At 31.2% G+C, this 15,545-nt stretch overlaps 2 protein-coding genes across 3 annotated transcripts; both read right to left on the bottom strand.

Annotated features, from left to right (window-relative positions):
* Positions 1-964: 964 nt before the first annotated feature.
* Positions 965-5,663, bottom strand: LOC129303048 (uncharacterized). 2 transcript variants are annotated; one of them, XR_008591398.1, is made up of 3 exons: positions 5,007-5,663; positions 1,258-1,323; positions 965-1,161 (listed from the first exon to the last, which is right to left on the bottom strand). XR_008591398.1 is itself a non-coding variant. In XM_054942052.1 (2 exons), exon 1 carries the CDS (start codon positions 5,484-5,486, stop codon positions 5,010-5,012), a length of 477 nt encoding a protein of 158 aa, XP_054798027.1. In that variant the 5' UTR covers positions 5,487-5,660; the 3' UTR covers positions 965-1,323; positions 5,007-5,009. The 2 variants fall into 2 exon arrangements, 1 of the variants encoding a protein (XP_054798027.1); XM_054942052.1 differs by having other exon boundaries at positions 965-1,323; positions 5,007-5,660.
* A 7,810-nt stretch (positions 5,664-13,473) lies between these two features.
* Positions 13,474-15,242, bottom strand: LOC129295240 (protein SODIUM POTASSIUM ROOT DEFECTIVE 2). Its single transcript, XM_054933739.1, has 3 exons — positions 14,578-15,242; positions 14,339-14,414; positions 13,474-13,858 (listed from the first exon to the last, which is right to left on the bottom strand). The coding sequence occupies exons 1-3, from the start codon at positions 14,770-14,772 to the stop codon at positions 13,731-13,733; spliced, it is 399 nt and encodes a 132-aa protein (XP_054789714.1). The 5' UTR covers positions 14,773-15,242; the 3' UTR covers positions 13,474-13,730.
* Between the last annotated feature and the right edge of the window lie 303 nt (positions 15,243-15,545).

Consider the following 15,545-nt stretch of genomic DNA (forward strand, 5'->3'; position numbering starts at 1 on the left):
TTGATCCTAATTATAGAACATCAATTTTTTTATCTCACACATTTATTTTTTTCTCTAATATTAATTGTGCAGTTTTTTTTAATCATACCCTCATTAAATATTCTATGTAAGTACTTTAATAATGACAATTGAAATTATAGTAAACTACTTTTTAAAAAGAATTAATAAACAAAATAAGAATATAGTTGAAAAAATTATAAGAATTATACAATATCTTATATTTTAAACCAAACAACTTCCATAAAATGCTTTACATTATGAATGGAGTATTTTATTTTTGTTGACAATTAGATTTCATATGCACCGAAAGTAAATAATAAGTTACTAGTATGAAGAGTGTGAGTAACTATATATTATATTCATTATAAATAAAAATAGTAATAATAAATATTGATATTTAATTAATGAGATTGATAACAGGTATTGACAGTCAATTTCTAAAATCTTGAATATAAACTATATATTTCTATAGGAATAACATGTAACTCTACCTAGCTTTATAAACTTTCCACAAGTCCATTTTTTATTTTTGTTAGGTCAAGTTTGGCCAACTTGACCTACTCATCACAAATTAAACAACAATAATAAACCTTATCTCACAAGGTGAAATCTCACCACAAACAAAATCTTCAAATTAAAACACGTATATAGATCCAATTCAGAACATCATCACTTTATAAACTTTCCACTAGTCCTTTTTTAATTTTTGTTAGGTCAAGTTTGTCCAACTTGACCTACTCACCACAAATAAAACCTTCAAATTAAACATGTACATAGATCCAATTCAAAGCAGCATCAGGCCTCAAGCTGAGCAAACAATCGACATGTCCCTTGAGAACCATTAAATGGTAGTAGGTAGAGTAATGGGTAATGTATTATAATTTTGCATAAGAGTTTTCTTTTGATTTTTTTAGAGGAAAGGCTCCACAACTCAAGCATTGTTGGGCTCATAGGGGTGTACCTATTTATTTTCAAATTTTTCATAATTAATGCAAGCATTCAAATACTTCAATAATAATACACGAAAGAAAGAAACAGCCCTACAAATAGGTACGTCATTCGATACAGATATAGGCATCGTTCATGCTCCATAGCAGATGTCAGGAGATCAAGCATACAATATTCCAAGCACCGCAAACAGAGTGACAACAGAGTGGAATCCTGACGTATAAATACAGGTGCATTAATGCACTAAGCTTCGTAATGTTTATTTTTGTCGACCATAGACGACAATGCTTTAGGTTGATTTTCACTTACATGGTGGGTCCTGGACACGGTCACTTTGCTTAACGCCTGAACCCATGGAGAAAGCACAAAAGTACCCTGCACAGAGAGGTGAAAAAGATGTCAAGGATCGAGATTTCGTAAAATGAGATCTCTCTTATACCACAGCGAGAATCGCCAAAAATGAATTAGGGAATACCGTAACACTAAGATATGAAAACAAGTCAACATCTTGCTTCACGCATGAATCTGGAACGCAGAGAGAGACAGAGAGAGAGAGAGAGATGCCTACAGTAACGAGAGTAATAATATTTTACATCTCATCAATCAACTTTTTCTCTCCAAGAAGAGAGAAATAAACTTTCAACCACTGGCAGATGCTTAGCGTCACAGCAGAGCTAATACTATAAAGTTCACTGATTTGCACCTTTGCCTAGTGAACATAATTGAGGCTTTTTTCACAAAGAAAGTCTACAACTAATGGTACTCCAAGCTGGTTTTCTTTCTTCTTCTTCTTTTTTGAGTGAGTTCTAGCATCCCAAGTTTTTGACCCATGCTAATTTAGTTAGCAACTTGTAGTCACCTCTTCAGGGGGCATGTCTCCTCTTAAGAATTTAATCACTACTGCATACACAAGACTCAATCTCGAGAACTTTAATTAAGTTGGATCAACCCATTTATCAGCTGATCCAAATGCCTAGCGGTGCTGATTTTCTTGTTTTTCTGAGAGCTCAAACAACATGAGAAATGTGCGGCACAAAGCCACAAACTTACAGACTCATTGTCCATAAAGTTATACTGGATCCGTGGAGAACTAGTATAAAATATACCGAATACATCTTCGAATTCACAATAAGCAGAACTGCTTAAGGATTTGATCAAGTTCCTGCAAACTACCCATTTGAAAACTCCATGACAAAATATCATTATGCCAGTATTTTGAGCCAGTGGCAAACCTTGGCTTCAGAGGTTAACCAAAAGATGCATGTCTACTTGCATCGACTTTAAACCTAACTTCGAATTTTATAGCCCCCAAAGAAAGAAAGATTATTTAAAAGATGCTAGAAAGAAGGAAAGGCAATTCACCAGTTCATGATGCAATCCAAATGCAACAAGATTTCTTTCCTTAAGGTAAGGATATGGAGCCTCATTTCTTTTTTATTATCATTTTTTATTAGACTACAAAACTTGGCGAGCATTCAACAGCGATTCCTATTTGAAAATTATGAATATGCCTTTTTTTAACCATAATGATGATCATGTCTCAAATTACAAATGGCCATCTAATAGCTAGCTGAACAAAGAATAATGCTAAATTAACCAACCAATGCACTCAACAGATGTGCCTAGCTGTTTTTACATGGCCCCCTCAGCTGTACAGTTAACAATTCATATTGATGCAAACAACACACAGAATGAAAAGGAATTATAGAGAAAGAGAACACAAAAAATAATTCTATTAAAAAAAAAAAAGACTGCCCTGCACTCGCTTTTTTAAAAAAAGTAGAAAAGTACACATATTGCTAAGTGATAAAAAGAGTATATTAAATACTACCAAAATACACTCTCTTGCGATATTTCTAGAGACACGAATGAGCTGGCTGACTCTCTCACGGAAAAGGCATTGGGCTTGGCACCTGATTTTCATCATGTTCCTCCCAATGATGTGTACTTAATGCACTTGTCAAGGCCACCGTAATCTCCTAGGCATGTCCTGGTTTTGTTTCTTTTTTTGTGTTCCTTCCTATCAAAAAAAAAAAAAAAAAAAAAAACTACCAAAATACAATATTGGCACTTCCACATCTCTCCATAGGCATAACTCCTGGGGACTAAGTTCCTCAACTTCTTAATACCAATAAATTTACATTCTAACTTGGTGCATGGAGGTATGAAATATTGTCAACATGGACAGACTTGAGCATAGAGAGCCTGAGGATTCATGATATGCAATATTTAGCACCATGTAAAAAATCTCAAATATAATCCAATGGTTGGAAATTTCGAGCTCTCATATCTTATCTCATGGTGGAAAGAGTACCCCAAGATACATATTCCCTCTAATCCTTATTGTAAGCCACTTTTAACTATTTCATGTATTTTAAAAAAAGTTAATTTTTTTTTCCTTGATATTATAAAAAAAATGAAATATACTTTCATTTTTACCATTGGCTTTAAATAATGATATGACTATATTAAATACCTTCTTGTTAATAAAGAATGGGTAAAATTGAAAAAAGTGGTTTAAAATTTTAAATATTACAAAGTATTCAACATTTTGGACCAAAAATTACTTTTAGAATGTCTCCTACAAATAGGACAGTAGGGAGCATTAGACTATCAGTCCAAGCTGAAACAATAAACACAAGCAACACAAGGGGCAAATAAAAGAGTATTGCTGCAACTTGCAAGACTTGGTTCCTGCACACCAATTGAAAGCTAAGTACTGCTTAGAGTAAAATGAAGCGGGAATCCTTACCCATAAGCAGGGGTTTGGACATGATTCAGTTTTCATTGAATGACAGTATGAGAAAGCTATGAAGAAATAAGATTAATTAGAACCATTATAAAAAATAATTTACTTAATCTACCTCTATCAAAACAATCTTTAAATTGGACAACAGTACTGTCTAATAGATTCTATTTTCACATGTAGAATCTACTGAAAAACAAATTTGATGTTTTAAAATTAAACACATAACTCCCTTGTTTCTTGAAAACCAACATGCTATTATCAATTCTGGAAAAACAACTTGTTATGATAAATGAAACATTATTCAGGAAGAGGAAAAAAAGAAGGGAGAAATAAGCCCAAGGTCAAGCAGTCAAAGCAGTCTATAACAACTAATAAGTTCCACATTCTGGCGATTCAAAACCATAATAGTATATACAGGATGGATGAAAATAATATGGGATTAACCAATAGCAGCAAGGAGGAATTGTTAAGAAATGACTGAACTGAATCTTCCCGTCTTTATGCATCATAAGTCCTAAAAGGATAAAGTTTGGTAGCATTGTAAAATTCATCGAAAACTAGTCAAAACTCAAACCTTATATAATAACTAAAATCATGGATTATTAGCCTTATAATCTTTTTGGCAAATTATAATCATGTTACCACTATTATTAAAGCCTACTGGTTACCTAAATATACACAAAATCAAAACCTATGCATTTACAATTAATCTACAACGTTTACTTCTAATTTGAACTTACTATTGTTCCCAATTCACAACTCATACTTATAAGAAAAACAACCACGTGGAAAGTTTTATTTATTTATTAGCCATCATAATTTGCTATCCAAAAGACATAGTGGAACAATTAAAAAATGAAAATGAAAGCTGACCTATTCTAGACTACTCTTTCGTTCTTCTATTCAATCAAAAAGATATTCTCATGCATATTCTTAATAGACCATCCATCGATCTATCATCACATAAGAAGTTGAATGCTTTGATTGCAAGCAAGGTTTATAAAAGGTCCTCGATGCAAATTGGAAAGTGAAAGCCACGATTGCGAGAAAGTAGCCGTGATCAGGGGAAAAAAAAAAAACCTAAGTAGTAGAAAACAAAAGGAATAGTCAATGAAGAGTATGATTATTATTCGGAATCAAGTCGCTCAGTGAGATTCAAGCCATGCAGAATATCCAGCTATCAACTTACTTTGGGTGGAAAGTAAAAATTTATTCAATACCTGTCAAGTAATAAAAAGCACGAAGCACGATAATTTAACTAACATAATGCAGTTAAAGTTCGAACAGAAAAATCAAAAGTGGCAAGGACCTTTCAGGAAGCAGAGCGCTGGCCCTCACAAGCAGGGCTCTCGCCGAAATTCTTTGCCGCATATTTCGCCGTGACCATGCCAACTTCAAACACTATGTCATCGCCAGTAGAGCGAATCCCAGTGATAGACCACCACTTAAAGAGAGCCCGCACCCTTATACCATCCAGTTGTGCTATCTTGCCCTTGACAATTTTGCCAGTGATCCTCTTGGAGTAGGTGGCGACGTAGTTATCGGGAGGAAGCGTAATCTTGCACATATCACCGAGTTCAACGGAAAAGTCGCCAGAGGTCTGGTCGACGGAGTAGCGCAATACTGTGGCGGCGGGTAAAAGGCCAACAGGGAAGCCATAGCTTGCAAGCTCGGCGTGAGCCGGGGACGGTGACTGAGAGGAAATCGAGGTTTCAGGGTTAGGATTTTGGGAAGAAGAAGATACGAGAAGCAAAAGGAAGAAGCAGAGGAAGGGAATTTTGGGGTTCATGGTTTGGAATTGCAGTGTGATTTTGCGATTTGAGAGGCAATTGCCAAACGATCAGCTGATGCTCTCTAAGCTCCCTCGTTCCCGAACTTGGTGTTATATTTAATTATAATTTTAATTTAAAAATGGTTGGATTGTTTCATTTCAGTTATTAAAAGCTGTTTTCTCAACCTTCCCAATACAATCAGAGGATAGATGGTGAAAGGAGTTAACCCTTTGGGGGGAGGGGTTTTTGTTCGTCGTACAGGTTTTTGTTTTTTAATTTAATAGTGCTTATTTCAGTAAAAAAAGAAAAAGAAAAAGAAAAAGAAAAAGGACGCATCCGTATCCATCGTCACAATGGCCAGGACGCGGGTCCTCTTTAACTTCGTTCGACTGTTTCTTCCCCGGTGATAAATGATGGACACGTGTCTTTGCTTCTGTCGCTTTCTTGACCTTTCCTGCTTGTTTAAGTCTTCATTGGTTTATTCTCGTAGTTAATAACGGCACGGATTAGCTTTCTCCCCAAAGTTTTAAGAAAAAAGGGATAATAAAATTTCACCACAAAGTCTGAAACATATAAATAATTTACAGAATGAATAAAAATTATAATTGATTATTTTTAAAACTTAAGTTTTGATTATAAAAAAATTTATATAAAAAGTTGTAATTTTTTTAATTCTTATTATTTACTAAATAAAAGTTATGATTATTTAAATAAAAGTTATAATTGACTATTTTTACAACCTATACTTCAATGGTAAAAGAAATTTAATATGAGAAGTTATAATTCTTGCTTAATTTTTATGATTCACATAATTAAAATTATGATTATTTAAATAAAAGTTATAATTGAGATTTATTATTTTTAAAATTTGTTTATCAATTATAAAAAAATTTTATTTGAGAAGTTATAATTTTTTGTTCAATTTTTATGATTTATATAATAAAAATTCTTATTGTTTAAACAAAAATCATGATTGAAAAACTATAGCCAAACCCATTATTTTTGTTTTTAATAAGGAAAAATTTAATTATTTAACCTAAAATTATTAATTTCAAAAAGATATCCATGGACTTTGAAGGAATTATGATATTTTGAAGGATTTAATTATTATTTATATATTTTGATAGAATTTTTAGTATTATTTTCCCAAATTTTAATAACAAGAAAATATTTAGATTTTTGATTGTATATATTTTTGATATAGCTACTTGATTATGTTAAATTTTGACATTGTCGAGTGTTGATAGAAAATTAGTAAATTGTATATACTTTTCATAATTTTTGTTACACTTTTTTCTAAATCTTTATCTTGTTTGTATAATTTACTCATGTATTTTCTTTTAACAAAAGTTATAGGAAGAATTTTAAATAAGGATTAGAAATGTAATTTAATTATTAGTGAGTTTTACAAAATTTTAAAATTTCAGTTCAGTTTAGAAGGATAAAAGCAAAAATAATTTTAATTATAAAAAGATTAAAGTACCCTTCACTTGTTATACAGAATTATTGGTTGTTAATTTTTTTTATTTCACTTGTTAATTTACTAATACGAGTTGCAAATTATATGAGTTGACATGTCAATAATTATATAAGACTTGACATTAGTTGTTCAATCATAAGTAGCAATATCAATTATTAAATTATTAACTTTACTTATTAATTTACTAACATTAATTGTAAATTACTTACAGAATTTTGTCGAATCTATTAATAAATTAACAAGTAAAATTAGCAAGTTAACAACCATTGTTTCTGCTTATCTGATAAAGGATGTAATTTGTAAGTGATATTGATAAATTAACAAGTAGAGTGAAAAAAATTAACTAGTAATTTTGCATAACAAATGAGGGTATTTTTATTTTTTACAATTAAAATTATTTTTAATTTTATCCTCTAGATTGAATTAAAATTTAAGAATTTTTTTGAACCCATTAATAATTAAGTCACATCACTAGTCTTTATTTAAAATTCTCCCAAAGTTATAAGTGAAACTCCCCCTCATTTATATTATGAAAATGCCAATAATTTTGTAAGCAAGTATAAATTCAAATCAAATTATATATGTGGATTTACATGGACTTTTATGTAAGGTTGCATTATTCACAACTTAGTCCCATTTCCTACAACTTTTATTAATATAAAATATAATATAATATAGTAGCGAAGTGAAGTGATAGGGATTGATGATTGATTTCATTACATTCTTCTCACATTCAATTACATGAGTAATAAAACCATGTTCAGGCAATTTTCAACAAAATTTTAGAAAGCACCGTGTAATTTAATTACCAAAAATCCAAAAAAAAGCCCTTACAATTTTATCATAAATGGCTATTTAAGTAAGAAAGGGAAGATTTTGATTAAAAAAAAAAAGAAACAGTAATAAAGGGGGCCAAACGCACGAGTATAAATATCCTACTTTGAAAAATGGCAATAACCTCACGCAATAATTCCCCTGGGGGTCAGGTATGTCACGTGATCGACAACGTGACATTGCATTTGGGCCAAGTGACGAGAGTGGATGGAGCATTGGTTTTTGCCACAAGCAGGTTTGTTCCACACGCAGCTGGAAAAAAAAATGAAGAAACGAATATCTAATTTGACTTAGTCAATCATGAGTTTTGAGCCTGGGCTCAAATCCGAAGAGTTAGGCCCAAATCCCATCTCCATTGTAGTCAAGTTATTTTATCACATTTACTAGAGTGATCCTTGCATTTCAAAGGAACTAAAGATTAGTTTTATATTCACGATTTTGTTATGAATTTTATGTTTTATATTGAAATTCAATTTAACTAATAATGTGAATCAGATGCAAAAATCAAATATGATATATTACACTTAATTGCCTCAAATCTCGCATTATTGAGACTTATATAATGCAGGCTTCTTAACCAGTGGCTGCAGAAAATGGATGCTATGGTTTATAGTACATGCTAGCTTTCTACAATATTTCTGTTTTCTGGTTCACAGAGATGTTACTAAAGCTCCGAATTGGGATGCAGTATCAGCTTTACAAAAGCGTTAAGAAGTTCTTCAAGTTAGTGGGATTGTTCATGTGTGCGTGTTTGGAACAGTGTTCCATACTCCTTCAACAAGTGTTGTGCCCAAAAAGTGGCTTTTGCATCATCGTTGATCGCGAAAACAAACATTGTATTAAATAGTTAAAGTGTAAAACTGATTTTTTTAATCAATAAAAATTAGTTCAGTTAATAAAGACTTAACTTATAACTCATGTGATTGTTGGTTCAAATCTTACAATAACTTTGTTAGTAAACAATTTATAATCTTTGTAAGTTTTTTTAAAATTTAAAGGTATGTCTCGTTTTTTATGATCTCTAAATAAAACTTATTCAAATTTTTTTGCAAATAAGAAAAATTGATGTTTTTTAAATTAAAAAAACGTGTATTAATAAGAATAAATTCATATAAATAATACTTTCAATAGAATCACTATCATCTATTGCCTCCCACATAAGATGTTGGGGGGGTTCATAGGTACAAAACTAATATTTAAACTATAAGAGAACCTAACTAGATAATCAACCTTATAATTACAACGCCTACCAAAATGGTACATCAAAAGCTTCCAATTTTTGTGGTAAAGCAATCTAACATCCTCAATGATGCCTCTAAAGGGGTGCTCATTGTTAGACCCATGCTGAATCAATCAGATGGCATGAATATAGTCGTTGTATATCTTTAGGTGACCAGCAAACTTGAAGTCCTTGAACAATGGCTAGAATCTCAAGTCTAACCACTCCATTTCTGTAAGTGGTGTTGATTCTTGGCAAATGTTTCTCATAGTTCACGAAGGGAGCTAATCGGATAAGATCCACATCTGAACACACTCTAAAAAAGATAGACAGTACAGTGTTGTGATTCTCAGCAAAATCCACATCAAAGGATTTCCTCCTCATCTTTCTACCCGTACATCCCAATAAATGAACCCAAAAAGGATATCCCAATTCACTTTCTTCGTGTAGCTTTTGCCAGTTTCATGAGAAAGATTCTAGCTAATTCAATTTGCCCCGGATAGGACCAAAAATGTTCCTAACAAAAGTAGAACATGCTATTGTTGACCAGAAAATACATGCTATTTCCATCTTCAGCATGCCTCACACAAGAAATTTTATGCTTTAATGTACGGAGAGGTTTTTATTAGAGTTTCAAGGGAAGGTATATAAACGAGTTTAAACATAATTCTTGGTTCAAAATTTTAAAATTAATTGATTTGACATACAATTTCTTTTCATTTATGTGCTTCATCAAACTTTAATTCCACCCATATTGATTTTTAAAACAAATTCGTATTCTCATATGATCTCATTCATTGGCGAAGAGAGGCACATGAGGGTAAAGTTAGGAATAAAAGTCGAGTTTGAAAGGCCGAGCTTAGAGGCCCTGTTTAAATAAGAGTTTGGGCTTTAAAAATTAATTTTTTTAAAGTAATTGAGTTTGAGGTCTTGGCCTTGATAAGCCCTGTGAAAAGGAGTTCGGGCTCGGGCGGCCCTTCAAACCCTGATAAGCCTGATTATCTTATATATATGTACACACATACATACATATATTTGATTGATAATGACACAATTTGGTTAATATTTATTGTAGGTGACGAAGAATAAGTTGCAAAAATAATTGACATTGAATCTTTACCTCAATCTTCAATAAGTGGATCTACATATAAGAGATCTAATATTTTATTTTTAGATGATGATGGGGAGGATTTAGATTTACATTGATAAATATTTTAATTTTTATCTTAAATTTAAAATTTTAAATCTTTATTGAATTTTATGTGAGACTTTGATTTGTTTCATGGTGAATTTTAAAATATTTTGTTTAAATTAAAATGTTAAATTTTTTTTTGAAAAGAGGGTTTAGGAGCCCGACCCTAAACTCTTTAAATAAGGGCCGAACCTTAAAATTAAGTTCAATTTTGAATAACGAGATTTTAGAACCTGAGCCCTTAAAAGTCAGGTCTATAAAGGCTAGCCTTAAAGGGCCGAACCCACCCTAATTCTTATCTCTACATGTGGGTATTTGCCCCATGCTCTTTTAGAGATACATTAAAAAAAAAAAGAACAACATTGTATTTAAAAAAAATTGAACCAACAAAAAAAGTTAGTTGATTTAAAGGAAAATTAATCATTTGGATAAATATTAAAAATATTTTAAACTTTTAATATTTATAAAGATTAAAAGGGTTTAGTAATTTAAAATAATATTTTAAAATTTTAATATTTATAAATATTGAAATGGTTTGTTGATTTAAAATATTAGTAATAAATTTTAACATAATTTTAATTTTTGTAATTTTATTTTTTAAAATATAGGGACTAATATGTAAATGATTAAAAATATAAAGATTAAGTTATAAGAGTTAAAGTTTATAAATTGAGTTACAACTTAATTAAAGCTTTAGAAACTGAGTTATAATGAGTCAAAATTTAAAAATTAGATTATAATTGAATTAAAATTATATAATTAATTTTTTCCTTGGTTTAAGTTTCATCCACCACCATCGCCATGTCCATATGCTTTATGGATTGGCCTGTGATCTCAATAATTGACTTGTCATGAAATTAATACTTTATCCAGCTGAATTTGTAAGATATCTTTAGACAAAATCATTAACAAAATAAAATTCATTAAAAATATTTTACACTTTATTTTTTTAAAATAAAATATACTTTTTAAAAAATATTATTTATTTAATACTTTATTTATGAAATAATATTAAAGAGAGAGAAAATATAAAAAATAATATTTAAAATATAATTAATGAAAACTTATTTTTATAAAGCGTTGAACGGTTTATAATAACTCACGACGTATGTGCAGCTTTTATGGACACAAATCTGAAACTCAAAAGTAAAACTGGAAGCCACGAACAATGAGCGAGCCTTTAAGAAGCTCTTACATGGTTTCCGTAATTAAGACGTGAAGCAAAAGCTGTGACTCTGTGTATTTTGAACGTTAACAGAGGAACGAGGCCAATAGCGTGTCAGTAAATGCAAATTTTAACAGTGAACAAAGCCATTTATTTGTTCTGATGCCCTGTGACTGGCTGTGTATTTCAGAAGTTTTGCTTTTGACTCAAGCTAAGTATCCTCTCAGGCGAGTGCTAGTATTCGTTCAAATCTGAGCGCTTTAGCAATCCTCAGAGTCTGTGATGTTTATTAGTATTTATTATTTTGTGAGCTCCGTGGGGCACATCCATGGCAATCAAATTCTGCTAAAAGCAACCAGAAAAGCCATGCCATGCATTCTGGATCTTCCCAAATCTTTTGCTCTCCCTGTCATTGGCTGTCGCCACCAAACATATGCATAGATCTCATCTTTTCTAATCATTCAGGGTTTAGTCTTTATAACCTGAAATCATTTTCATTTATTTCCAAAAGTTGCGTTAGTCATCCCCGCCACAAATAGCATACTCATTTCATTTAATATTATAAAATATTTTTAATTACATTACTCCCTCCATTTTTATTTATCAAAAAAACTATCACTTTTTATTTATTTTTTATATAAGCAAAATTACTTATTTTAATAAATATTTACTATATATTCTTTTTATTTAAAAATATAAGGTATTTTTTAAGGTGTTGGATGTTCAAAAATGTAAAATATTTTTAGTCTTTTAATGTGTAATCATTATCTTTTTTTCAAAAATACCATTATTGATAATGATTTTATATTTATTGTAGGGTGTTTAATAGGGATAAATATGAAAAGATGGGGTTAGTTGAAAAGTAGGTAACTATTTTATTAAGAGCGAAATTCGATTAAAAATGCTTTACGTTTTTGAACAGAAAAGTATTTTCTAAATTACCTCTTATAATTTACATGAACGAAAAATAATTATTGCATACTTATGTTGATTACATAGGGTATTTTAGTCTAATTTTTTATTTTCAGCCACAATTATTATGATTAACTAATTTTTTTAAATTGTGTAATATATACAATTTTTTTCTCTTATATATAAAAATAGAGAAGATACCTTTTTAATGTGTTAGTTATTTTTCTTTAAAATTACATATCCCTTTTATATTTACCTTTATTTAGTAGAATGTCTCAATTAAAAAATTCATTAAATAGTAATTACATTTGGAAAACATGAAATGTCTTATATTTTTTAACATCTTATCTCACAAAATGTATTGTAATTTTTAATGGGGAGCATTACCCTTATTTTCTTTTAGAAAAAGATTCATATAATTTCAATAAAACTTAGAAGAATCTTTTTTTAAATAATTTTCCATTATTTTCATTGAACAATTGTTATTTTAAACTAATATATACTCTTTTAGTTTAAAAATATAAAATATTTTTAACCGAATTTCATTTCTCAATAAAGTAATTACTTATCTTCAAACTAACCTTATTTTTTCATATTTATAAAGTGATAATGTAAAATATTTTTAACCGAATTTCATTTCTCAATAAAGTAATTACTTATCTTCAAACTAACCTTATTTTTTCATATTTATAAAGTGATTTATTCAATAGGGCACCTATTGAAAAAATGTAATGATTACATTTTAAAAAATTAAAAATATCTTATATTTTTAATATTAAACCCTTCAGAAAATGCTTTACATTTTTTAATAGAGTGAGTATATTTTAAACAAAAATATTAATGTAATTTATTTTTTAAAAGAACTTGTTTAGAATTTTAGATATTGAAAATATACCGGAGATATTAATAATTTTAACATTTTTTAAAAAATATATGTATAATTGATTTCAGAAAGTACATAAATATTGATCGGTGGCTTTTTTTTTCTGTCACATTTACCAAAGAATCTTCCGCCGTGCTTGCGTTCTGCTCCTCCTGAAGTCACTCTAGCTCAACAGACGACCAAGCAGAATTACACATTCAAACTTTCTTCAGCTATTAATTTCGTTTAACATATTAGTATTACTGCGTGATTTAGGGAGTATTTTACAGGACAGGGAGCCTCCTAAATTTAACAGGACATACACATACATATATGTATATATGTAAGCGGAGAATAAGATATCATCAACCTTGGCCAAACATGGAAGTAGATCTCGCTTCTCGAGTCCCAAAAAGAGATATTTAATGCACTATCGCTTTCTTGTTTTTTTCTTTCCAGCAGCATGGGTATTATACATTTTGGAAAAAGAGCACAGAATGACAGGAAATATAGAGCTTCTTCATTCTGCTTTTTGTCATGGTGGATGGATTCTGCTGGGAAATAAATCCTGTGGCCAAATTTTTCCTCGTTAGCAGTTCAGCTTGGAGAATCCCAAAGTTGTGCATTCTTGACCTTCGACACACTTTCCAACACTTCCAAGGGAAGAATGTCCCCAATAACAACTACCATTTTGGTCTCCAGATCTACCTTGTATGAGCTCACTCCTGATTAGAGGTGGAGGAAGGAAGGCAGTTAGTACTGTATTTTTTTATCACGAGTCGAACAGAGACAAAAGTTATTCATACCAACTACTGAGGAAAAACAACATTAATGTAGACTTTTTCACATTTTGACACTGCCTTTGTCAGAAAGGCAACTAAAGTAATCTCCCTCCTTTGGTGGACAGTTGGACAACCTAACTGGAATTATCTTATTGCTGAACAGTAATTGGTTCAGTAAGTGATGGTAGAATTTGCCAATTTCGTCTGGCTTCTGATGTTATAAGAAAAATACCAGGTTCAGACACAGTGTCAAAATTTAAGGAGAATGGAGCTCAAAGCTAGCATGCCTAAGAGCAATATCATCTCAGATTGATAATCTTCAGTTTTCTAGAGCCATTTTCATTCCAGTTTGATGATTGATGGAGCTGTTAAGGTATATCTTTGAGCATCAAAATATGAAACCAAGACTGGCAATGCACTCACCTTCCAACTTTGACACATGTTTCTCAACTTTCCTTGCACATCCATGGCAGTGCATGGACACCCTCAATATCACTATCTGCGTGCAGCATCATTAGAAGGAAATCCTGTTAATCCACACAGCCCGTCTAAAATACCAAACTAGCTAAAATATTTGATCCTTCTGCGTAGAAACAAGAAAGAGAGATTTGTGGGAGACCAACAACTTACTAGCAGAAAGAGAAAAGAAAAGAAAGGGTCACCTTGGGTTTCAATTGAAAAGCCAAAGTCTGCTTGCCCGCAACCACATCCTTCAGTCTTGGTTTCTGATCAGCGTCACCCACAATCAAGGGCTTTCCCTCAAACTCATCATCAAATTCCATGGAATTTACACAGAAGCAAGAGTTTGAGCAGGAAGAGAAACAGAGCGTGTCCAACATTCTTCCAAGCTTACCCATGTCGACCTCTTGTTATCCCTGAGGCAGTCGGAGTTGAAGGAAGTTCCCTGCTCTCACAACAATTACCTCAAGCTTAACCAAGTGCTTGAGCGATGAAAGTCCCCAAGCAGGTTGCTTGGAATGCCTTATATTAATAGGGTGAGGGAGGAGGCAAAGAAGCTTAAGGTCAAATTTTATTGGGGAAGCCAAAAGTTCACAGAACCCAATGAATTTTGAGAAGAATAATAGACAATGGAAGCCGGTCTTATTGGATTTGTCATGTGATGAACCACCAAAAATTTGACCAAAATAAAAATAATATATATAGATCCACTAAAGACAGTGTGAGAAGTGTCTCAAAGTGACTACTTGGGTCATGAAAGAAGCATAAAGTCACAGTCTCACAGAAGAGAAACGTGACCCGTGTGATCAAAGATGAGATATAGGAAATAGAGGGGGGAAAAGTGACACAAGAGACAGGAAGCAGGAATGACAGACTTGATAAATGAATGTAATGAAGGTTAGCCCAAGCTGGAGGAAAAGAATATATATATATATATATATATCGATCCATGTGGATAAACAATTAATCGTAACACATTTATATTTATGAACAATAAAGAATGGGAAAGAGATCAAATATAAGGGAACAGAATTAAGGCATTTTTGGTGATACAACTGTAATGCAAATTGAGAGAAGGGAGAAAAAAGAAAAAAAGAAAAGAAAATGATAGTATAATTGAGTCTGAGAGGCGCACTATTCAACAAATAATTAGAAGAGTACTATTATAGTT

Source organism: Prosopis cineraria, unplaced genomic scaffold, assembly GCF_029017545.1.
Source record: "Prosopis cineraria cultivar Desert tree isolate PC_DT_omini unplaced genomic scaffold, ASM2901754v1 PC1, whole genome shotgun sequence".
NCBI classification, from domain to species: Eukaryota; Viridiplantae; Streptophyta; class Magnoliopsida; order Fabales; family Fabaceae; genus Prosopis; species Prosopis cineraria.

What these genes read in the sequence shown, in the direction of transcription:
- LOC129295240 (XM_054933739.1), bottom strand. Translation starts at nt 14,772, where the DNA reads ATGGGTAAGCTTGGAAGAATGTTGGACACGCTCTGTTTCTCTTCCTGC. An exon ending in CTTTTCAATTGAAACCCAAG is followed by an intron (nt 14,415 to 14,577) that starts GTGACCCTTTCT and finishes TGCTGCACGCAG; the next exon opens with ATAGTGATATTGAGGGTGTC. An exon ending in ACATGTGTCAAAGTTGGAAG is followed by an intron (nt 13,859 to 14,338) that starts GTGAGTGCATTG and finishes ACCTCTAATCAG; the next exon opens with GAGTGAGCTCATACAAGGTA.
- LOC129303048 (XM_054942052.1), bottom strand. Translation starts at nt 5,486, where the DNA reads ATGAACCCCAAAATTCCCTTCCTCTGCTTCTTCCTTTTGCTTCTCGTA.